This window comes from Rhagoletis pomonella, unplaced genomic scaffold (assembly GCF_013731165.1).
Source record: "Rhagoletis pomonella isolate Grant_MI unplaced genomic scaffold, Rhpom_1.0 Rhpom_scaffold_00002, whole genome shotgun sequence".
Lineage (NCBI taxonomy): Eukaryota > Metazoa > Arthropoda > Insecta > Diptera > Tephritidae > Rhagoletis > Rhagoletis pomonella.
In genome coordinates this window covers 43,850,496-43,875,725 of record NW_023458556.1, presented here as the reverse complement: position 1 = coordinate 43,875,725, position 25,230 = coordinate 43,850,496, and the positions used below count along the sequence as shown (strand labels likewise).

The 25,230-nt window shown below is 35.7% G+C and overlaps 2 protein-coding genes across 2 annotated transcripts in view; both read left to right on the top strand.

Annotated features, from left to right (window-relative positions):
* Positions 1-25,230, top strand: part of LOC118733641 (lipoma-preferred partner homolog) — a 250,790-nt gene that overhangs the window by 33,609 nt on the left and 191,951 nt on the right. The window lies entirely within an intron of this gene.
* On the top strand, positions 1,866-3,459 carry LOC118733642 (UV excision repair protein RAD23 homolog B). The gene has a single exon (XM_036463136.1). It carries the CDS (start codon positions 2,136-2,138, stop codon positions 3,063-3,065), a length of 930 nt encoding a protein of 309 aa, XP_036319029.1. The 5' UTR covers positions 1,866-2,135; the 3' UTR covers positions 3,066-3,459.

Sequence of the window (25,230 nt, the reverse complement as noted above, 5' to 3'; positions counted from 1 at the left end):
TGGTTAACACTAATCTGCGGTTAAACATCGTTATCGACGTCTTCGACTCCATGCATACATAATGTGACCAACCGTACTTCTTTCGGAAGTACAGTACTTCTTATTTCGTTCTTGTACTTCGTACTTCGAAGTACAGTCAAATATACTTCTTTGCGATATTTTGTACTTCAGAAGGGATATTCTGTAAACAGTTAGCGATAATTTTCAGATCGCTAACGCACTTTTTGACGCATGATATAAATGTTTTTGTGTCAGAAAGTGCGATAGCAATTCAAAAATTGTCGCTAACTGGTTACAGAATCTCTCCCCAGGTCCTGTACTTCTCCGATCTTCTGGACGATCATCACATGGTCAAATTAGCCGCATTCGAAATTTCGTAATCGGCTCGCGGCGTTACTTAACCCAACCTAAGCTGTACTTCTTTGAGCTATGAAATAGTTGGTCACATTATGCATACAACAGGGAGTCGGTAACGTCGATAACTATGTTTAACCGGAGATTAGTGTTAACCAGACATTGAGTAACCGGCCCTTAGCTTTGAAGTGCCATATTGAGGATAAAAAAGTGCCAAAATGTGCCAGATATAAAAAAAAGCGTGCCAAAAAAGGTGCAATTCTTTTTAATTCTTCGCATTTATCATTAAAATTAGAAGCACATTCTTAAAACAAAAGTCCAATGCCAAAGTAAGATAAACGAGTTGTATACACCACAGAAATTAAAAAATTTTAGTTGAGGAAAAAAGCCCACGCAAAGAATTTCACAAAAATGTATTGAAATATTACTATTTTTCAAAAGGGCCATGTTGGTACTTTGTGCCAAATTGAAAAATTAATTGCCTTGAAGTAAAATAGAGGCAAAAACGGCACAGTTTGAGCCAAGTTGGTAGCCCTGGTTATCACTACCTCCCAGTTAAACATCATTATCGACGATTTCAATATCATGCATATAACATAAGCAGTCGTTGCATTTAACCGGAGCATCTACCTCCGATTTGTGTTAACCAGACATTGAACAACCGGCCCTTAGCTTTGTAACGGGTTTCGCTGAGGGAATTCTTTTCGTCGTCCTCTTGCGGCCTTTTGCGTCCCTACTCTTTTCTCTACTGTTAATATTTAGAAAAAAAATTTCACATAAATTTTAATCCGTTACTTCTTTCCAAAATTGGTTGTTGTTGTTGTAGCAGCATACAAGTTCCCCATAGGGTTTTTGGGGAGTGTTGCTGGAGTGACAGTTCTTGGCCAGATATAAATCTGGGTCGTTCCGGTTACGTAGACCCGACTGTCGTGGGAACGTCGTCCAAAATTGGTCTTTCAAACCTGTTTCTGAAAAATGGTAGTTGACCGTTAAAATGTTAAAACAGCGAATTTTACTAGTTCCACCGCAAATACACAACTTTGTATGTGAAATTTTGACCAAAAAGTGCAAACATAACCCTCTGTATAAAAAAAATAAAATGTGATGGAGTAACTGACGTTGGGTTAGAACCAGTTCAAGCCATAAAATTAAAGTTCCAGGGAGAAAACCCTACTTTTCAAGATGGCTGCGATTCCACAACCTTTGGAGGGCGGCAAATAAAGTTATAAAACTAGCGTCGCAGTATAATTGGCCACCACAAAAAAATCGGCAGATTACCAACTTTCGACTATAATTTAACTATTCTAACGGCACATTCAATGTTAATTGAAAAAACTTAAAGAAAATATTTAAAATAAAATGATTTGCCACTCAAAAGTATGGCAGCGCGTTTAGCTACAACCACCACCTTGTTTGGGTATTTTTGACATTTCTTTGCTCGCTTCACATTTCATTCGTGCTTTCTCATTCACGTTCTTCGTACTCAGCTAGTGCTGTCGATTTCGTTGTGCACGTGCATACGTACTCGTTTGGTACTCAACCGCACGTTCATAACCGAATGGTTGCTGACATCTACATACGAGTTTGGTAATATTAAAGAACCATTTACCCAACGATTGTTGGTTACACGAGTGCAAAGTACTTCAATATTAACATCACTAAGCATGAGTCGGCAAATGTCAATTTTTGATGTGTAAAAACAAAAGTAAGAGGATTGTCGTGTGCTCGAATTCCTTTCGTTAAATATTATTTCTGTTATTAACTATTAATTAAAGTAAAAAATGAAGCTGCAAATTAAAACATTGAGCCAAAAATCAATAATGGTAGACATTGATCCGTCGAAGACTGTGTTTGAGCTGAAAAAGGAGTTGGCTCTGTATCCAGACGTTGGCGTTAGACCTGAGCTGCAAAAACTCATTTATGCCGGTAAAATTCTTTTTAACGAGCAACCATTGAGTGCTTACAATATAGACGCAAAGAAATTTCTTGTTGTAATGGTACTGAAGCAACCAGAAGAGCTTGGTTTTGATTCAGCTCCTACGGGTGCTGGCACTTCAATATCTGCGGCTGGTGATGCTGCCCTTGCAAGAGCTGCGGCAGAAGCTACACAAGCCAAAGCAAAGGAGTCTGAATCAAGTACTGCAACTCAAGCAACATCACCACAACCTTCAACTCCAGTGCCAGCTCCAGCTGCAACTGCGACAGCTGTGTCGGACACTCCGGTCGCAACTCCACAACCTGCAGCAGCTGATCCACAGCCTGTGCAGCCTGCCCCGCCCACAAGTGGAGCGAATGATGAAATGGTAACAAATATTGTCAGCATGGGCTATCCAGAAGTAGAAGTGCGTCGTGCACTAGCCGCTAGTTTCAATAATCCAGAGCGCGCTATTGAATATTTAATTGAAGGTATACCCGACTCGGTGCTAATGCAGCCTGAAGATGCAGTTTTGTATGGTGGCGACAGCGATGCTGATGCGGGCATGTCGCCATTTGAAATGTTTCGCAGTGATCCACTGTTCCGAAATTTACGTCGTGCCATTCAACAGCACCCAGAGCTTATTAACGATGCCATACAACGAGTTGGCGAAGCAAATCCCGCAATACTACAACTTATCAACGAAAACCAACAGGAATTTCTCAGCTCGCTTATTGAGGGTTCAGACGACGATGACGATGAGGACGAAGTGGCACCTGGTGGCGGTGGCAACTAATTGTATATGTGAATTTGGGTTCTGAATTCTATTAAAAAAAAAATAATAATTAAATTGTAAACTCATGACATTGTACTGGATATATTATAAATACAGGGAAAGGATTTTGCAATGTCGGCGTGATTGAATAGTAAGAGAGCGGTTCTTATTTTTTAACTACCTAAGAAATTTGAGCGCGATTGTTCAGGTATAACATAAACAATTATTCCTTTAATAAGATGCTATTCACTAGCGACCTGTTTCACAAGTATGCTTGCTTGCTTCTACAGGAACATATTCATCTTCATTATACGAACGTACACATTCACATGTATAAGTGTATGTCATTGTTTGCGGGAAATATGTTGAAGTTATATCACTGGTTTGCAAAATAAAAAATATTTAAAACTAAAAAGCGTATGTTTTCTGCATCCCTCAGAATTTTATTCTATTGTATTACTATTTCTTGGATTTATTTTAGGTGAGGAAAACAACCCTTCTCCCTGGCAGGCGTACACGCACACATACATATGTATTTCATAAGCTACCCAACAAGCAAAATAAACTTAAAGAAAGTTTTCAATTATAAACATTAAGCTTACAAAACGTTGATTTTTTGCTTATAAAACGCTTGAAAGTAAGCGTAATATAATCGAAAAGGAACATTGGTTATAAGATTAGTAATATAAACTTGTAATAAATGTTCAAAAGAAAGCTTTTTATAAGCGTAAAAGTGTAAACTTATAATAAAGGTTAAAAAAAAGTTGTTTATAATCGTGTGAATATAAACTTACTAAAATTTTTAAAAAGAAAGCTATTTATAAACATTTTTATAACCCTTTATTTAAAGATATTTCATTAAAAACTCATACATAGATTGCTTAACATCTAGAAACTAAACGAAATGCGAATTTTCGGCGGACTCATCTACAGTCGCGAAAATATAAATAGGGAATAGACATTTTAGCTTACAAATTCACGATAACACACAAAAATTAAGCATAAAAAAGTGAATTATTACATCTTGTTGCGTGCTTTCAATTACATGCGGTTATTGGCAAATTGGAAAAACGACATCGATGTATATATTCCGCTTCATCGCCGCCATTCTCATTGATGAACTTTTCTGAAAAAAATTGAATACATTTTTAATTGAATGTTAAACTAGGAAAGGATAAGGAGAACTCATCATTTGAAGACTCGAATGCTCCACCGATTAGCGCTGCGGGTCCTGGATTGGATTTTTTTTTACCGCATCGGTTTTATGTAATTTTTACTTTTAAAAATATTTTTAAAAAAACGTAAACACGTCACTTACGAATGAAAAAATGTTATATTTACTACTTCATGTCGTTGGCATTTGCATTTCATTTATAAGTTTAAGTTATTTATAAACATTCGCTCTCAAAACTTATTAGAGGTCTATTTAAAAAAACTTTTAATAAGCTTTATATTAAAAATGCTTATTTAGCGCTTTTTATCGCAAACTTACTTTAAGTTATTTTTAAAAACATTTACTGAAATGCTTGTTGGGATATGATTGATGCTTTTGTTACTTTCAAAATGGAATCGGCATTTTGAATTCTTGACGACACCCTTTTCTTGCTAAAACTAATAATTTTTGAATATAAGACATTCTTAAGCAATTTTATAACACCTCACTAGATTGGGAGAATATGCAAATATGTAGGCTTTTATTATATGTGCATATGTATGTATATCGATGGTCATCTGCAGTAACGACACAACTCAAAACTAAAGAAAAAACGCTTACTACTGCTAAGTGGCTCATGTGTCTAATCCACTTACTTATATAGTAAGGATTAGAGACATGAACAACTTAACCGTATTAAGTTTTTTTTTTTAGTTTTGAGTTGTGTCGTTATTGCAGAAGACCATCGATGTGTACAGAATGAGCCCTTGATTACCGTTTTCATAAATAAAATATAGTTTGTAATGGGTAATTCGATATATTTTGCTCATGACAAGACATCGTTTGAAAGAGGTTGATTATAAATTATATGAAATTTATGTACGTAGTATGTATTCACATAAGTAAGCGCAATTGAAAGCATGCGTGGTGCATACAATATATATATATATTTTTTTTAATGTAAACTGGATTAATGCATAGTTCTCACCACAATTGCACAATTAATGTGACACCCCTTGGTGTTGAAAGCTATGTGACAGCATACAATAAAATTAACAGTAAGCGGTCTGTGAACCTTTTCACTAATATGTAATACATAGCCAGCATGTAGCCGGTTCTAATGAGTTTCTCAAAAAGTTTTCAAGTATTAAAAAAGGCGTTACCGATAATGAGTTCATTCTTCTGAAAAGAATGCATATTATAAATTTTGGAATTGAATCCGGAAGCATTTTGCCAGAAAATTAATTTGTCGTATTGTATTGTGATAAAGCCAAGATAGGCTGACTTCCAAAACGTCAATTGCTTTGCATACCTACAAAGTATAATGTTCCATGACGCCGAACTATAAAATATTGACAATGTATACTTTTCCAAAACGCATCCGAAAAGTTATCGAAACGCGCATCTGAAACAAAGTTGATGCTTCGTTTGTTTCAGAAAAATTGTTCATTGCTATATTTAATACAACCATGCAGAGGTGGTAAACGAACTTTACCATTGGCCCCAGTGCCTACCCACCGTTTTGAACCAATAAATAGTTTTTTTTTTTATATAAATACATACATGCAAACATACTGGTCTCCCTCTCTCTGAGTTATTCAGCCGGCACTCCGACTCTGTGATCGCACTTCTTCGGTGCAAGTGGAATCGCAATTGGTTGTGACCGGTCAGATACCCAGGATGTAGCCTGGTGTCATTTCTATTTGCTAGAACAATGTCGTTTCTGTTAAAAGGGTAGCCGAAGAGCCTGGCCTGTCTAAGGCCCCCCACTGCTCCCCAGTACTTACTGCGTTCGGAGTGTACCCACCCACCCATTAATTATAGTTTTCGAGAGGACCAACTGAGACCACAGAATGGTTCAGGTCCCGAAAAGGCCGTTAGCGAACCTTCACGTGCCAACTCGTCCGCGATCTCATTGCTTTCGATTCCACAATGGCCTGGTACTCAGCACAATGTTACCGTGTTTTTGGCTGCCAAAATTTGTAGCGTGTCAAAGCAGTCTCTAACCAGTTTGGATTTGATAGTCCTGTTTGAAAGGACCTTGATGGCTGGTTGGCTATCTGAAAAGATGACTAAAAATGCGCCCTTTAAATGCTTTTCAAGGTTTAATTTTGAGGAGTCCATCCCTGAAGCGACTCTAGAGCCGCAGTTGAACACGTTCTTATAGAAAATTTTGCAAATACTGGATCCAAATTGCTGAAATCTGGAAAGTGAAGTAAAATTTTGGCTTAAAATAAGACAGTTACGAAATTTTTGGAAAATGGGCCGCCCACTTATAATGAAATGCTTTATCTCTGTAGTCCCTTTACGAATGCCCACTAAACTCGGTGCAAACATTGCTTATAGTCTCTAAGAAAGCCGTTGAAAATTTTTTAAATTAGGCAAGGACCACGCCCACTTCTCATATAATGGCGATTTACAGAAATAGGAAAACTGCGATAAATTAATTTACATTAATTAGTACATACAGTGCCGAACAGAAGTATTGGCACAGTGAATTTTTCGCTATATATGCAAAGTTCTTTATTCTAATTTATTTTCGATCATTTTTTATAAAAATATTGTTCATTTTACACCAGAAAACATAATAATAAAATCTCTAAACTTTGTGCAAAACTCAGGAAAATTCATTAAATTTGCACACTAATTTGCAACTTTTTATTCGGATTTTTTAGAAAAATTCTAAGTATGCAGTTTTATAGCCCATTCAAATTTAGTATAACAAAGTGAAAGTTTGAAGTAGCTAGAAAATCGCATTGATTTTTGGTAATGTTTTTTCACGCAAGTTCTTTCATACAAAGTAATTCGACAATTATTTTTTTGTATGGAGAAAATGAGCAACACCTTCCACTAAAAAAATTGCCAAAAATCAACGCGATTTTCTAACAACTTTAAGCTTACACTTTGTTATACTAAATTTGAATGGGCTATAAAACTGCATACTTTGAATTTTTTTTAAAAATCTGAATAAAAAGTTGCAAATCAGTGTGCAAATTTAAAGAATTTTCCTGAGTTTTGCACAAAGTTTAGAGATTTTATTATTACGTTTTCTGGTGTAAAATGAACTAGTTTTTTGAAAAAAATTATCGAAAATAAATTAGAATAAAAAACTTTGCATGTATGGCGAAAAATTCACTATGCCAATACTTTTGTTCGTCACTGTACATATACATATGCAATGACATCTTAGCAGAAAATAGGTGCGTACTCGTATTGAGCCCACAAAATTATCCAGCTGCAAAAATTGTGAGAATTTAGCAGCATTCGCTCTCAAAGAGACAACAGTTGTGTTTGTTTACAAATTATCCAGTAATTTGCCAGCAACTCTCCAGTAACTTTAGCTCTGATTCAGTACTCCATGAAATTACAGGATTTTACACGAACTTGCAGGAAGTTGCAGGAAAAATGTTCCCGTACTCCAAAATCCTCCAAAATCCTGTAAATGAGAGCGACTTTTGGAGAGTTGTGTAGAGAATGAAGTTGCAAGATTTTACCCGAACTTTTTCTTCTGGTAAAATCATGGAAAGTGTCAAGCAATCACTGGTTGACGTTTTTACAGGAAAAATGGTTTTTTGTTCCCGTACTTTTTGTTGTTACTCACTTTTTCCTCTCACTTCAGAGAGTAATTTTGCTGTTTGACAGTTTTACAGGATTTTTCACGAAAAGTATTGGATCAGAGCTTTTATTTCTAAGAATTCGCTCTCATAGAAAAAATTTGCAAAAAAGTACGCGAACGCTATTCCAGTAATAATTTGCAAGTTTCATGAACAGCTGATAAATTGGTTGTTTATTCGCAGCAAATTCCTAATAAAACAATGAGCCCAATTCTGAATACTCCCGGGGAGTTTGTTCTCCGAGAATTTGTTTCTCCCGAGAAACAAATACTCCAACAATTAACTCCCAGGGAGTTCCATTTTCTCCGAAAATTTGGGAGCAGGAAATTTGAACTTCGAAAAAGCTGTATGAACTTTTTTTGACAGCTCAACTCCGTCGTTTGATATAAAAAGTCCTCAGGGAATTTTTATTCATGATAGGAGGAAAGGGAAAAGGGAGAAAACTCTCAGAGAGTTTCTGTTCAGAGTCGGCCTGAATATATTTTATATTTAAATAGGTTTATTTTGTGAAATTCAACAATAAAAACTTCTCGTACTTCTGGGGATATGTTAGTTGCGTTTGTTTGTTAGTTTCCAGTAAAATCCAGTAAAGTTTTTACGAATTTTCACGTTTTGGCGTTTTCGTACGCAAAAACTTGCAAAGTAGGGGAAATTGAGAGAGCGCGAAATGACAGATGAAGTTGCAAGTTTTTACTGGATTTTACTGGATAAATTTTTACTTGTAAGAATTTGCCAGTACGAAAAACAGCTGGTCGCATGTTGCTGGATGAAATTTAAACTAATAAGGAAACTGTTTGTGGGTTTTGGGTACGAGTACACTCCTATTGTTTTTTCGAACTTATACTTTACTTGTTTTATACCACGTTTTGGTCTCAAAAAGAGACATCACTTAAACAGAAGCAGGTAAAATATATTGTTTTTGGAAGTCCGTAATCATGAATAATAATAATAATAATAATAATAATAATAATAATAATAGAATGGCGCTTACACATATGTTAGTGTTTGGCCGAGCTTCTCCTCCAATTTGTGGCGTGCGCCTTGATGTTGTCACACAAAGCGGAGGGACCTAGAGTTTTACGCCGACTCCGAACGGCGATTGTACTTTTATGAGAAGCTGTTTTTCATGGCAGAAATACACTAAGAGGTTTGCCAATGCCTGCCGAGGGACGACCGCTGTTAAGAAAAAACCTTTTTCTATATTTTTGCGATGTTGCTTTGACCAGGGTTTGAACCCAGGTGCTGCGTGGTGGAAGCGCGCACTGCTTACCCCTACCCCACAGCGGCATAATCATGAATAAATATCCATAAACTTGACTGAAATTTAGATCCAGCTAAAGATATTTACTTTCACATTCTTACAAACGTACAAAGGATACTCTTTAAAATGCATCTGTTTCCTCACAACCACTGTCCATATGCTTTCTACTCCTTCTTCGCATGATTCTATTCATGTTCAAAAATTTTGTTGGGTGGGTGTGGCTTGGTCTTTTGTTTCTGCTACTGGCAGGGGTCATCACTTGCAGGCAATCATCGCCGAAGAAACACCAATTAATAACCACAAAAGCAGCATCACTCTTGCCTCACCCCCTTACAACTCCCTATAAGTACTTGAAAGGAGCAGAGGAGGCGTTCGGGTGCAATCCGTTGCACGCACTCCCAAGCGGATTTATCACATTTAAAACAAAAGTAAACATATTGCAAGCTATTTCGGTGGGTAATGCGTAACCGATAAGGATGAGCCGTTATGCAAACTGAAAAACAAAGACGAAAAGATGATTGCATGGACATACATACGTACTTACATACATATGTATGTATGAAAGTAGACTATTGTATGTTTGAAGGATATGCCATTGGAGTTACGCAGCAGTTAGCTGCAGTTGTATGCGATTGACCGTCACTACACGTTTAAGGAGGTTATGAGTGCACGCAGATTAAACTTTCGCACGCATAATATCAGCTAAGCAAACAAAAGCACATAGTAATGTGTGAATTTCGAAGTTATGTAGCAATGCACAGCAGTAATGCAATTAATAAGGATATGCATTGAAATTCAACGAACATGAAAATGAACTCAAACAAATAATCAAATTGCCACGGAAAGTGGTTAAATGTGTTCGTACATTTTTTTCTGCGCTAAGAAAGGGAAAGCGACAGGACATTTCTTTTCTCTGAACAAATGCTTACCGGAAGTGCTCTTGTAACGTTTATGTAACTAACTCTGAACTCATTTGGACTGTATGTAAAAATGTGTGTATACAGTATGTATGTATGCACATATGTATGTATGTACGTGTTAGGACATTCAATCCCGAAACATTTTAACAATCCCGGGATTTCGGTATGCGAAAAATTTTAATTCCGGGATTCCGGAATTTTACAGGATTTCGACTTTATCACAATTTTTGCGTTATTCAGTAGGCCCAACAAACAAAAAATTAAACCCCACAGCTTCATTGTCACCACATTTGCTCTTACGCGAACCATAATTCATTTTAGTAAAATAGTCCGTAATTTAAATATTTTTGAAGTATACTTAAATATCTACATCAATTGTAAAAACACTTACTCATATTTGCACAAATTCAATTTCCACAAAACGCCTACAAAGTAAAATGAAGAACAACTCTGCCACACTGTAAACGTTTTTTGTGTTTTCAATTGCTACCATTTTCACTCTATTAATAAATCAGTAAAAATCTCGGTATCGCGGAACTGTAATCCCGGCATTTCGGGACATGGAAAAGTGTGCGGGATTCTGAAATCCCGGTATTCTGGATTTCGGGATTGAATGCCCTAGTACGTATGTACATAAGTAATACCAGTTTAACACACTGCGCTAGCTTTGCTTTGGCAAGGGACACAAATTTGTTTGCTTTAGCAAGACACTACGTTTCATGGGCCTGCGTATTTACACAAACGATTAATTTGCCTTAAAACAAATGAAATTACACTGTGCGACAATTTTATGGCAGTTCAAACCAGCCCGGACTTTGTTAACATTTTCTGAAAGTATACATATTCAGTATAAAACGATAGCTCGTATTTTTATTGCCTACTAAAATTTTCAAGTCGCTGCCTAAGTATTTTTCAAAAAAGTGGAAAAAATGCTTAAAATAAGCAAGCTAAGTTAAAGGTTAAGAAACATATAGTAAAATGTCATGGGGAAATATTTTCGTTTTGAGCCTTGTTCAAGAAACCCTTCAAAAAGCAAATTTCGTTAGAGGATTGATATGCTGTAGAAAATTATTTTTCGGGAAATTTTACTAGGAGTCGTCTAAGGCAAAAACTTCATGTCACAAGCGTAAAAGTCTCTAAAAATCTATGCCTAGAAGTAATAACAGCCAAACTCAATTTAAAAAAACTCTTTATAGAAAAAAGCCAAGTTAAATTTTTCTATGTAAAAAAAAATTGTTTGTTATTCCTTTTTGACATAGATTTTTTTACTACTAGAGACTAGTAAAATTTTCCAAAGAATAATTCTCTAGAGCATTTAAATCCTCTCACGAACCCGCAAATTTGCTTTTGAGGGTCTCTTGAAGTAAGACTCTAAAGGACGCTTTCAGGCGGGAGCTAATGTGTTAAAATGTTCTTCGAAAATATTTGCCATGACATTTTACAAAATACTTTTTAACCTTTAATTTAGCTCACACATTTGTTTTAAGCATTTTTACAACTTTTTTGCAAAATACTTAGGCCGCGACATGAAAACTTTAGTAGGCTATAAAATAACTTTTGCAAATCCATCGAGTGTTTTATTACTAGATATGTATACTTTCCGAAAATATTAGTAAAGTCCGGGAGGGTTTCGCCTGTCGCACAGTGTGATCACAGAAACAACAACATCTACCTCTCAATCTAAACTGCTACATAAATACGTGGAATTGAACATGGCAATCAATTCGGTTTAAAAATTATAAATTAATTGTTTAAAATCTTTCGTAAAGGGTGCCACAAAAATGAGTTGTTAAACTTTTTTTCCTTAAATTGGATAAAGTTGCATGCAGAAAATAATAGGTTCATTCCCGTACAATCCGGACCGGATTCGGTAACTATAAAGTATGCGTAAAATTTGCTATCAAAAATGGTAAAATGTCCAGAAGTACGGAAACGCAAAAAAAAAACACATTTTGTGACCAGAATTTTCAAAACAGCTAATTCACGTTGTTCTTGTTGTTGCCACTTAAATGCAATACATTAACCCGTCAATCACTATTCCTTAAAAGCGCATAGTTAATGCCCTCAACATGTAAACACAAAGCAGCTGATAGCCTCTTTGACACTTTATCCCTTTCCGCCCGGAGAAAAAGTCCGGGTTATTGCGCTCTCTATTGCACATTTTCTTGAGTACGGGAACGACTTCTGGGCTATATCGAGCATCCGCGGGATCCCGCGTTGCGTTATGATTAAGTTACCTAAGGGATATTTTGACCAGCAAACCAGCAGAGAGCAGCGTAAATGTAATTAGACTCAGTAATGCTACCGACGCGCGACATTTCCGTACAATTCTCCAATGCACTACCGTCGATCTTAACTCTTTCAATGCCGCTTGGCTGTCAACGTATATGGTAACTTTTCTTGATAGAGACCCTGCAAACAATTTTTTCAGAGTATTCTGAACTGTGGAGAAATTTTAAAGAATTCGTAAAGATCTCATCCGATTTTTTGCCGAATTTTCTAAAATTAAATAAACTGTGCATACTTCGATTCTTGCAGATTTTTTTTTCACAATTTGCTTTATTTTTCGTACAGAAATTTCCTTACGAGTTCTTGTTAACCACTTCATGAAATTTTCTTTGAAGATTCGTAAATAATCTTTACAGAAATGAGATACTCCTAAAGATTTCGGGAACTTTGGTTTGCAGGGGACTTACTATTATGTATGTATGTATGTATGTATGTATGTATAAGCAGCCTTCTCATGGCAAATATTTCCACGTCTCATTCTTCTGGTTGGAAATCGTATAACAAACCTGAACGAAAGTCCCAGAAAAGTGTAATGTGATTTGTGCTTAAACAGACGGCAGCGTTGATCCAGATTAACTCAGACTTAATCCGGATCAACTGCAGTTAATTCCCGAGTTGATCCGGATCAACGCTGCCGTCTGTTTATGCTTTAAGTCAACCCTGCAGCCGTTATGCCTTCCTTCTTTAATTTCATACCACACTTTTGATACCCCTATTTTAAGGGCTCTTTTGCGGCTGCGCCAGTTACGAACACTTGTGGCCGCTTTAAGTTAAGAATCGTACTTATTTAGCCTTCTTAAGATGCACTGCTCTCAGCGCCTCAAATACCGAGACATACGAGTCTCTGCATTTATTCTATTAAATTTATGATTACTGGTTTCATTCAGTGTTTTCCACCAGATCAGTCTTTCCTTCAGCCATCTTCACGTAAATAAAAAAATTAGAAAATGGCATTAGCTTATTTTCGCTATCATTATAAATCAAATTTAATGAGCACCCTATCCCCTGCATTCATTCGCAAAGGTGTATGAGTCTACTTTCTCAACGGAATATTGATATACGCCAATTAGTAAACAACAAATGAACACACGAACACACATACAACATCATAATGCAATAAAATATATATCTATGCATGTATGTAATTCATTTGTGTTTGTAACTCAACAATTAGGAAATTATTTACACAAAGGATAAACATGAGCAACTGCTACGCTTTGGTTATGCGGCTGAAGCTGATGCCTCAGCGTTTCTTGTTGCCGCGTAATGTCTGCAACAGATCACCCAACTGCCACCCATTCGTTACAGTACAAATTGTGTGGCAATTGTGGAAGGGGTGCTGCAAGGACGAGTAGTAGAAAGGAAGTGAATGAAAATAAAAACAAAACAAAGTAAAAAAAAAGCATGTCTATTTCCTTTTGACCGGCATTGAGACTGAAATGAGCTGAAAATGCCAATTTTGTACGCGGTCGAACGGCTGGGAGATGCTGTGAAACTAAAGCTTGGTGAAGGGTATTTATGTATGTAAGTAAGAGGCAAGCAGCGCTGGCTAGGAGAGAGGCTCGCTCAGTTTGAGGTGCCACAGAAAGTGCTTGCTTATTATTTATACGATATTATATGTTTTTCTTTTTCTTTTCAGCTGGTCTTACCAAGTGGGGAGGTGGCACTTGAAGAACACTTTTAATTGAACCTGAGCAATTAGCGTGCAATTTATTTCAGCGAAGCTAAAGCTAGTGTGGGAGAGGCATATAAATGCGCCGGCATACGAAGAATCCTGCTTGCTGTATGCCACATGCCACACGCCATATATGTATGTATGGCTAAGTATTTGAATACATATGTATGTATGTATCTACATTAGACCGTACCGAAAAAAAAGTTCGCCGTCCACCTCTGAGTTTGAAGCATTTTTGGAGGCAATTTCGAATTTTTTGCCGAACTTTGGGTTTCATTTTTGATTTTTTTGGTTATATAGTGGTCGAAAAAAATTAAAGCCGCACCACATTTTGACAAGTTCTAACAGATTTAAATCTTAGTCTTAAGACTTTTTTACGCAAAATAATGATTAAAATGGTTTCATAGGATTTCTAACTACACTGAAATGTTTTTAAACTGAGCCAAAACCATTTTAACTGTTATTTTATATAAAGAATTTTAAGCTTAAGCTTTCACGCCGCTTAACACGTCTTGTGAATCTTCTAATTATTATTTTTTTTTTGTTATTTAATTTTGGTTATTTTTTTATAAAAATATAATTCAGTCTAGGGCGTTCTTCAATCAAATTCTGAGAAAGGGTGTTTTTCAATCAAATTCTGAAGTAGGGCGTTCTTGAAAAGTTTCCTGAGATAGGGTGTTTTCGAACTGGCTGCCGAGATAGGTCGATCTTCTACTCAGCCATCGATATCGAATACGCAAAATTATTTTTATATGGAAGAGAACCGTAACATCTTCGACCAAAAATGCGGGAAGCTTTCCTGCTCAAGTGGAACAGGACAATTAACTAGGCCACAAACAATATTATAAAGCAACACTAAAGAATGAATAGTGCGAAGAGACGCCAGGGACTTCTTACTTTGATCTGACTAGCGAATTATAAAGCGTTTTCCTAGTATACGGATCAAGGATGTCTTATTCTAATTCGGTTAAGCTCCGATCATTCTGTCATGAAGAAATTAATGGTACTCGAAACTTTTTTCTATGAGCATTGAAGTCGGCTATATTTTTTGCTAAAAATGTACTTTTTTAATATTTTTTTTAATAATCTTTTAATTTTTAGATTTTATGAGTTTAAAAAGAAACATATTTTGAAATGTCATTAAATTTTTGGCAACTAATTTTATTTGTTTATTTATTTATTTTTAATAATCTTTTAATTTTTAGATTTTATGGTTTTAAGAAGAAACATTTTTTTTAATGTCATTAAATTTTTAGCAACTAATTTAATTTATTTATTTTTTTAATTTTATTTTTTATTTTTTTAATTTGATTATTTTCTTTAAATCTTTAGATTGTGCATATTATTTATTTATAACTTGTTTATTTTTCTTTTTAATTTAACTTTCTAGATTTTATTGTTTTCAAAAGAAAACTTTATTTTTAATAATCATTTAATTTTCATAATCTTATTTTATTATATTTTTTTTATTTATATTTTTACAACCGACCTTAAAAAAAGAGGGTTATCAATTCGTCGGAATATTTTTTTTTATGTACATATGTCACCGCATAACTTTGGACCACGTTAACCGATTTCCATAGTTCTTTGTTTAAAGGCAAGGTGTTACCTCACAGGTGGTTCCATACTAATTTGGTCCGATCATTGGATCATGACGAAATTAACGGCACTCTTAAATTTTTATGTGAGAGTTGAAGTCGGTTTTGTTTTTTGCTTAAAAATTACTTGTGTAATTTAATTTTCTTTTCATTTCTAGTTTTTATTCTTTTAAAACGAAAAACGCTATTTTTTAATTTTTAAAAAACTTCTTGCTAAAAGCCAAACAGAAAAACGCTAAGGCATCCTCATATGCAGATTTTTCAATTAGTCTTTCCCAAACAGAAAAGAGCTTTCAAGATACTTATTTTCCAGAATTCGCAATAGTCTTACGAAAGAATTTTGCCTTTCGAAAGACTGTGCTGAGTTGAAAACCAGAATTGCACTGTATAGCTCTTTAAAAGTGATTAAAATTTGTTTATTGCAGAATAAAAGAGACTCTAGGGGACGGCGAAATTTTTCATTCGAAATTGCCTTGCAAAAACACTTTTTTGTTTGCTTGTAATTTGGTCGTATGGTCTAATGTGCATATATGAGTTTTGTTGGTGGTTGAATTTTCAGAAATTCAATTTAATGAATTTTCTAATGCAATACAACGCGGCTATGACAATGCCTACTACACCCCGGCGCATACTTAAACGCAAAGCAGAGCTGAGTAGCTGCTGCCATACATACATATGTACATATATCGGTTGGTGGATGATAAATATGGATGCGCTGTATTTACTACTTGTACCTTGCTCTGCCTGAGTGCTGTGAAGATTTTATGTTACCGCCACGTGTTTATCCATCAAAGCGCACTTTTGTAGAATTAATTTTAAATGCAAGAATACGTATGTAGATACGTAGTGGCATGCAATATTGTGTGGCAAGCCTCTGCTATGCTGTTGGATTGTTGCTTCATTGGCGGCATTAAAGCTTTCTAAATGATTACCACTCGCTAGCTGAGTGCTCAATAATGTGGGTGAAGTACAGCTTCTTGTTGCAAGTAAATGTGCGTGTGTGTGTATTTGTATGAGAGTGATGTCCTTGTTGGGGGTGTGCTTAACGCTCACCGGCAGTAACCAGCGATATTTCTGTACATTACTCAAACTCGCATGTTTAATTATAATTGGAAAGCATGCAGCAAAGAAAGCAAAGCAAAGCAACTACATAAGAAAAAAAAAACAAACGCCACGAAAACAAAGTGCGGTTCAAAAGGCCCAAGAACAGGGGGTGGCTGTGGGCTTTTTATGATACATTTATTATACATATGTTTGTAGGTATGTATGTATATATGCAAGTACGTATGTACATATGTGGTGCTGTGGCCTTCTGCCCTCTAATCATTAAAACGGTTAATTGAGTGCTTAGCTCATACACACTGAAATACACATATGTACATACTCCTGCCAAGTGCAAACAACTGCCCATTCATTTTTACGAGATAACGCAACAACATTCACTGTGTATTGTATTAATTATTTTAATTGAAATGTTCATTATTTTACAAATAATTTACTAATTATGCTTAAGCTAAGGGCGTAATTCGAATTAATCAGAGAATAAGTTCGTATTTGATTAAAAAAATGCATTTGCTTGTAATTCTCAACTGTTTTAGCATTATTTTTTTCTGCTCTCCGAATGTTGGATGACGGTAAGGAGGTGAGGAGCATCGCGCAACCCTCAATAAGGAAGGAAAGGTAAAGCTCATTTTCGTTGTTGGTGTTTCCGCCGGGATAGGAGTACGATGTATTGTGGAACGATTTTCCGTCATCCCTTCCAAAATTTGATGATGACGGAAAATCGGTTCACAATATATCGAAAGGTTAATCCTTTTAAATGCAACATAGTCCTGTTAATGAGGAGATGTAACAAAGGGTCAAATGACGTGACATTTTTCGAAGTTACTACAGTCCAAACTCCAGCTTAAGGTCAGGAGAGGAGTCCTTCTCTCTACCTTCCTCTGGAGCGTTGTCATTAATATCATGCTAGAGGAGCTGGAAAGGAGAGGCTGTCGGGTAATCGCCTATGCCGATGATGAGGTGCTCATTGTAAGAGGCAACATTTTGTTCGACTTATGCAGGCGTATCTAAATTTGGCAAGACGAAGCTCGTGCTCGTCACCAGAAGATACAAAGAGCCTGAAGCCCAGCTTCCCCATATTGCTGACACTCCATTTGCGCCTTCTGATGAAGCCAAATACTTGGGAGTAGTTCTTGACAGAAAGCTAAAGTGGTGACCGAAATTCGAGGAGGGAGTGACGAAGGCAATGGTTGCCGTTTACTGTTGTAAAAACGCCATTGGGAAGAGATTATTTTCTGGCTGTATGAAACTATCATTAAACTTATTATGCTGTATAAGGCCATTGTCTGGTGGTACTCTCTGGAGAGGTCAACACTAGCCAAACGGCTGGAACGGGAATTAGTGGACATTCCCACCACTACAACGCTAGCTTTAAACGTGATGCCTGGGCTGCTGCGGCCCGCTCTGCCATCAGGCTAAAGAATACTGAATTCTCCGATGGCGCCGAGAGCAATCTTCTTTACACATATCCCACCAAAGGGCGCATGGGAGGGGGTCGTATTTAGAGCCAATGACCGGTAAATATGTTCACGGATGGGTGGGATGGGCCTTGACGGCAGAGTAGAAGGAGGTCTCTTCTGTGACGAGCTACTCTAAGATATACAATTTGGCTTAACAGATTTCTGTAGCTTATTCCAAGCGGAGGTAGAAACTACCATCAAACAAGCAACCGATCGATTGCGCACTTGTGTAATCCCGTTTAGGGAAATAAATATCTACTCTGACAGCCAAGCGGCGATCAGAGCCCAAATATCGCTTATGGTAAGGTCAAAATTCGGCTGGGATTGCCTGATCGTTCTCTCTATTGCCTCGGATTATTTCCACATCAGACTGATTTCGGTTCCGGGGCACAGCGACATTGCAGAAAACTGCTGCGTCGATGAACTGAACAAATGGGCTTTTTCTCGGCTTAGTGAATGCTGAGCGGAAACCTCGACATGCAAGTTGCGACGGGCGGTCAGGAACCTTCTTTCGAGCTCACTTAGGGACAACTCTCGGTTTTGGTGGAGGTTCTGACTGGACGAAGCGCAATGGAAACCCATATAAATTCTCAGCTGCCCTGATTTTGCGAAGTTCAAGTTTAGACATCTCGGGTCGTACTGCGTAATTTCTTTAGAGGAACTCTCTAGAGTGGATATGAGCTGCTTAGGGAACTTGACTGCTTGTTGTACCATTCAACGATAATCTTTATTCTTTTTAGTGGTAACACAATGGGCATTCAGTAACTGTCTAAGTGAACCTCTTGGAGGGCTGCAACCTTACCTAACCTAACCCAACAGTCCAAACTTCCTGATTTAAGAATAGAAGAAGGAGCAAGGGGTGAATAAGAAAAAAAAAACATATTATGGCCATTTGGCAAATTACGATGACACGTCTAAGAGCGCCGTATAAAAATTAGGGATGTTAATGTTTGACAGACGCCATTTTCGAGTAAATCAAGAATTGTTGTTTGGTTGAAGTGGCTAGTGTAACAGCCAGAATTTGGAAAAATTCGTGCCAATTATAGTCCTACCCATTGTTGAAGAAGATGCTTTAACGTTTCTTCTGCAACTGGAAAGTTCCAGATTCGACAAGGAGGGTTGTGTTCCAGTGCCAGTTGTGCGGCTACAGGTTCCCAGGACCAAGCGTCCTGTGTCCTTGCATATAGTTGAGACAAATCCTTCCTGTTAAGTTTGATGACAACTGCAGTAAGTTTTGCGTAGTAGGTGGGCTACAGACTGCTACAGGTTTGTAGATCTTTCCACCTATATCTAACCAAATTTTGACAGTGCTGAGGTCCTTGATAAACATAGCTCAGAGAAATATTAACATCACCTGCCCCACAGCCGACCCGTTTCGAATTAGCCTGTTTGCTACTTCGTTGTCATGAATGGCGCTGTGCCCCGCACCCATATCAGTTTAACTATATGCCTATCAGCCGTTTATGACGCTTTAAAGTTTTTCATTATGCTGAAGGTGATTTTCACAGGCCTCTCTGATAGGGCACTTTCGCCCGAAAAACACTGGTCGAATTTGGTAGTCGAATAGACTTTTCAATTCAAAGTTGAAAATATGACCGCCCCTTCGTCACAATCATTTTTTACCCATCCGTAAAAATAGATTAGTCGAAGCATTCAGTAAAACCAGAATCCTTCCACTTCTTCCTTAATGGAAACATTCTGCTGAAGTTTTTCTTGAAGACAAGCGAAGGACTTACGAAGTTAAAAATTTTCACGAAGGCTTGGATCGTGGACAGAGTAGACGACACGACCGTCCTTCGTTTTTTCCACAGACTCAGTTGCCTCATTCTCGGGCAACAATGCCATAAATAGGGAAACGAAAGGATAAAATGTTTTTGAAATTGCTTAAGATTTGTAAGAGTTCAGCTTTTTCGATGACCTGGGAGTCTAGAGATAATGTCATTTATTTATAATAATGGCTTCGAATTAAATGGGAACTATGCATAAATGCATTGAATACAAAAAAGCTATGTGGCAGCCAAGTGCGAGAATAGGGAGATTGAGAGATGGATTTTTAAAAACTGTTTCGAATTACCTTTGCGAAACGTTAGCTTCTACTATTCCTACTTTAGTTTTATTTATTTTTTTTTTGTGTGTACATCTCCTGTTTATTTGCTTAATTGAATGAGAAAACCGCAGCAACCACAAAACGCAAAAAAGCGGCGGATGCAGCTTTTATAAACCAACATACTTAATGCCCTTCCACTTTCGCCGTCGCAACGTGTTAAAATCTTTCAAATGTCAAAAATAAAAAATGACATTCTGTCAGCTCATTCATTAGTTCATTCAGTTCAGCTATTTAAGACCCTAATCATTGTTGCGTTGTATTGGGCAAAATAATATGGACCACAAAGTGCGTCAACACCTTCAACGAAGCTGCCACTGCTTTCCTCTTTAGCACAAGCAGCAATATAAACAGGGCAGTAGCGAAAAAGTGGACGACGGAAGCGTGCAACGCGTTTTGTGTTTCATTCTTCATTTTATTTTTATACCGTGAAGATTTTATAAAAAGAAAAGGATTTCAAAATGTCCATCCTATTTCGATAGAAGGGGTGTAGTGTTGAAAAATGTGCGTTTACGCACAAACAAAAGGGGTTACATAGCTGTCAAAATGCTACCGCCACTTTACAGCTACCACCGCCGTGATGCATTGTTTTTGTTTCTTTCTCTTGGTGTTACCTTCCGTGTCATTGCCTTCCACTATGCAGGCTAAGAGACTATTTATCATTTAATTAAAAATTTTCACCCTTTTGTTGTTTTAATTTTAAACAGAGCAATGTCCGACCACACCTTTTTATTCGATACGTATACATACATTTTAACATATATAAATAGATATTAAGGCACTAACTATGTACCTACATACATACATATGTACATACGTAGTTTGCTCTAGAGGAGGCTGTATGGAGTGAAGCACTCGAAAACTATATTTTAATTTTAGGTTCTCTATTTTTACCTGTATCAAAGTATAGATATATGTACTTAAACCAATTGTAGGGGGATGATTTATCTGAAATAGTCGTAACTCGTTATTCTCTGTATTTAGTTACTAGTATATATTTATCTTTTCATGAATATACATAGGTGCATACATACCTATGTACATATAATATGCATTCACTTGCTCCACCTTTTAATGGGAGTGTTAGTTGACCGCCCACAAAGGTTAAATATTTACACCCGCATAATCAGCGAGAAAATGTCGCGCTTTTGCAGCTAGCAACAAATTTAGTAGTTTGCAGAGGTTTGGCAAATCTCTTGAAACAAAGCCAATTTTCCTTTCATATAATAAATAATCTTTAATATCTTTAAAATATTTAAATATAGATATATATGTACTTACAAACATTAGTATGTGTCTACCATACGTAGTTAAATGTTTTTATGCTTAAAAATCTAAAAGAGGTTATTTACTAACTAACTAATCTCACCCCTCATGCACAGCAAAATAAGCATCATTCCACTGTTAACTATAACAGTCGCTTTACATTTGCTTTTATACTCGCATTTGTGTTTGTTTCGGGAGAGTATTACTGTTCGAACACGTGTTATTTGATTTTGGCGTTCATCCGCGCTCGCACTGGAATAAATCAGCTGGTTATTTATGAATTTGCTTTCCCATAAGAAATACTACATCTCTAGCACGTAGGGTGGTTGCGGTTATTTATGTATGTACTGGAAATGTTAATCCCGGATCCCGGGATCCCGGTCTTTTTAAGGTCCCAAAAATCCCAGGATTCTTGGAAAATAATCCCGGTATTTTCGGGTTTCGTAATTTGCACTGATGGCAATAATAGAAACTCCTTTTCTTGACCAGTATTGGCTATATTTATTTTTTTATTTATTTTTTTTATAAATGTCTAGCTCATTATACATATAAGACCGCGATATAGTAAATTTTTAACACATATATCAATATATTCGCGAAACCATGGGCCAAATATAGTAAAATTGCGCTTTTAGTTTTTCACTCTGACGTCAGTAATTCAAAAATGATTTAAAAAATTCAGAGAAATCTGCTTAGAGAAGAAGTATGGGTATCAAATTAAAGAGAAAATCCTGTAAAATTTAAACAGATTGAAGTTTTTGGTGCAGAAGGACTGGTAAGTATTGAAAATATCCTTTTAAAATTTTATCCTTGAAATTTCGCAATATTTGTTTTTGAAAAATTTATATGTTAACGACTTATATAAACTCGATAACATCCTCGAATTTTGTCCTTCTAACTTTATCAGCTTAAAAAATTACCTATTCGGCCTTGTGAATTCAAAAAATTAAAATTTTTTTAAATTCTAAAGAAGTTTACTCTTGCATTTGGTACCCATATTTTTAACCGACTTCCAAAAAAGGAGGAGGTTATCAGTTCGTCGGAATATTTTTATTTTTATTTTATTTTATTTTTTTATGTATGTTACCGCATAACTTTGGACCACGTCAACCGATTTCGATAATTCTTTTTGCATCGGAAAGGTAGTGTCTCAGAGGTGGTCCCATACTAATCTGGTTAAGATCCGATTAGTGTATCATGAGATATATATATATATATATTTTTTATATTTTATATTTTATTTTATATTTTTATATATCGGTTTTTTTTGCTAAAAATTACTAGTTTATTGTACATTGCATTGAATTTTTTAAATATTTTTTGGAATTGATCATATCTTTGAAATTACAATATCCTTTAAAATGAATCCTGACGTTAGAGAGAAAAAATAAAAAAGTTGGTTTGAAACCCATTTATTTATTATTTATTTTATGGTAGAAGAGCTTCTCAAACAATATAGAAGCAATTTTTGCGATTTAAGTTTGATTGTGATAACGACATTCCGAAAATCCCGGGATCGGAAAAAGCTGAAAAATTAACATCCCTAATATGTTCATAGTATGTTGGCAAGACTTTACTAGCAATGTGATTTGGATATGAAATGCAAAATAGTCTGTCTTCTCTTATCGTGGAAAAAATAGCACTGTATTTGTTTTAGTGGGCCGCCTTGACCAAGTCTACAGACGAGCTTTCTCTATTTTAGGGTTGGAAGTTTATATCGCGGCATAAAGGACATCACAGTGTAATTAAGTAATCAAAAGTCTTCTATAAACCTAGCTGGTTTATACTATACTATACTATTGGCCCCTTCATTTGCTAGTTAAAATTAACATAACGGGCCAGAAATGGGAAAAAAGTCGTTACAGATTTTTTTTTAATTCTATTTTTTTTATTTTTATACCTTAAATATAATGTTTTATTATTTTTTGAGTTTTAAAAACGTTCCCGAAATGAGTTTCTAGTTCATCATTCTGCACGTTTCGGGATAAATTCAAAAATAGGTCAGTTCGTGCTCTGCCCGATCATAAACAAAATTGACGATGACCTAGTGCAATTAATAAAAGTGCAAAATTAATTTAATATTAAAGTTAAAATATTTGTACGCCCCTCTAGACCCCTTTTTAACGACATTGGGGCGAAATGCCCACATCTAAAGTTGTAAACAAAATAATTTTGATTCGATATTTTTTTTTCAATGAGATAGAGATAAGTGACTATTATCTGAACTTACCTATTTGTTTAACTATTTAGCTTTAATAAGAAAACATTACTAATGTGCAGGGAACGTATTTTTAGGACCTAAAAACCTATGAAAAAGGCAAAATAAAATAACGAAATAGGCTGGAAAAGGCAAAATAAAATAGCGAAAAAGGCAGGAAAAGGCACTAGGTATTGCAAAAAAGGCAAAAAAAGGCAAAACAAAATAGCAAAAAAAGCAAAATAAGGCACTAAAAAAAGACAGAAAATACGAAGAACAATCAAAAAATACATTTATTTTAGTAATGTTTATATTACAAGTAAAAAGAGAAAAACTATGAACTGGTTTCATTATATGAAAAATTTGTACCTTGAATCTTTGACTATTTTATCCCTTCGAGTTTCTAACTCATAAAACTTTAATCTGTATAGTAGTAGTAACATTGAACCACAAGATGTATTTTGAAGTTTTCTGGCAGCATTTTCATTAGATTTTCGCGAAGAAATGCCTTGAATGTACTAAATGTGTGCTCGACGTAAGTTGATACAAGTGGAGCCCAATTTAAATATGGAACGTTTGAAATGTTCATATTATCAGGAATAAAGGCGTTTTCCTCGCCCTTTACAATTTTATCCACACCCCTTATTGTCTCCAAGCCTACGTTAGCTGAGAAAACGGCTTTGAATTTTTCCAACACCAATTTGGCAAGAGGTCCCTGTGCTTCTATAAGCCGCATGGGCATGTGTATATTTTTTAATCTTAAAAAAAAATTGTAACTGCTATAATCATTTTATTAAAGGTAGAAAAGGCAAAAAAGGCAAAAAAAAAATGCAAATATCTTAAAAAAGGCAAAAAAAGGCAAATATCTTAAAAAGGCAAAAAAAAGGCAAATATCTTAAAAAAGGCGAAAAAAGGCAACATCAAATGTGTATATATGGAATCAGGGAAAGCTAAATCGTGGACATTCTTAATCGAATATACTCTATCTCTTTAGCAGAAAAAAAGGCAATTTCCATAAAATCCGTTCCCTGCTAATGTGCATTTACACCGTCAGAAAAAAAGAAGAAGTCACCGCAATTTTTTAGCAACTTCACACTTGCACTTTATTATACTCAAATTAAATGGGCCGTATGAATACAAACTAAGCAATTGCATTTTCTTCAAATTTCAGACTTTTTACTCAATTTATTCAAGTAAACACGTTATAGAAATACATATATACATACATATGAGCAAATCTCACGAGTTGTTTTTTCAGTTCCTTCTCTCGCCAGAAAAAAAACGCTAAAGCATTCTTTTTGCATATATTTCAATTAATGGAGTTCCTGAAACAAGTACAATAAAAAATAAATCAAGTATTTTAACAATTTTAGCCTTAAAACGTTTATTTAGGCGAAAAAGTATCGAAATTACTAACTTTTTCAATGTCACACGAAAAAATCATAACAAAGAGGCAATGGACGTTGGCAGCATGCAGAATATTTGTCGCAGCTATTTTGTAATTTTTGAAATTTTAAGATTTTTTTGATTGTAATACATAGTTTAAGATACTTCAAATTGTTAAAATTAAATAGTGAAAATGTTTTT

Excerpts from the sequence above, each read along its gene's own strand:
- LOC118733642 (XM_036463136.1), top strand. The coding sequence starts at position 2,136 with ATGAAGCTGCAAATTAAAACATTGAGCCAAAAATCAATAATGGTAGAC.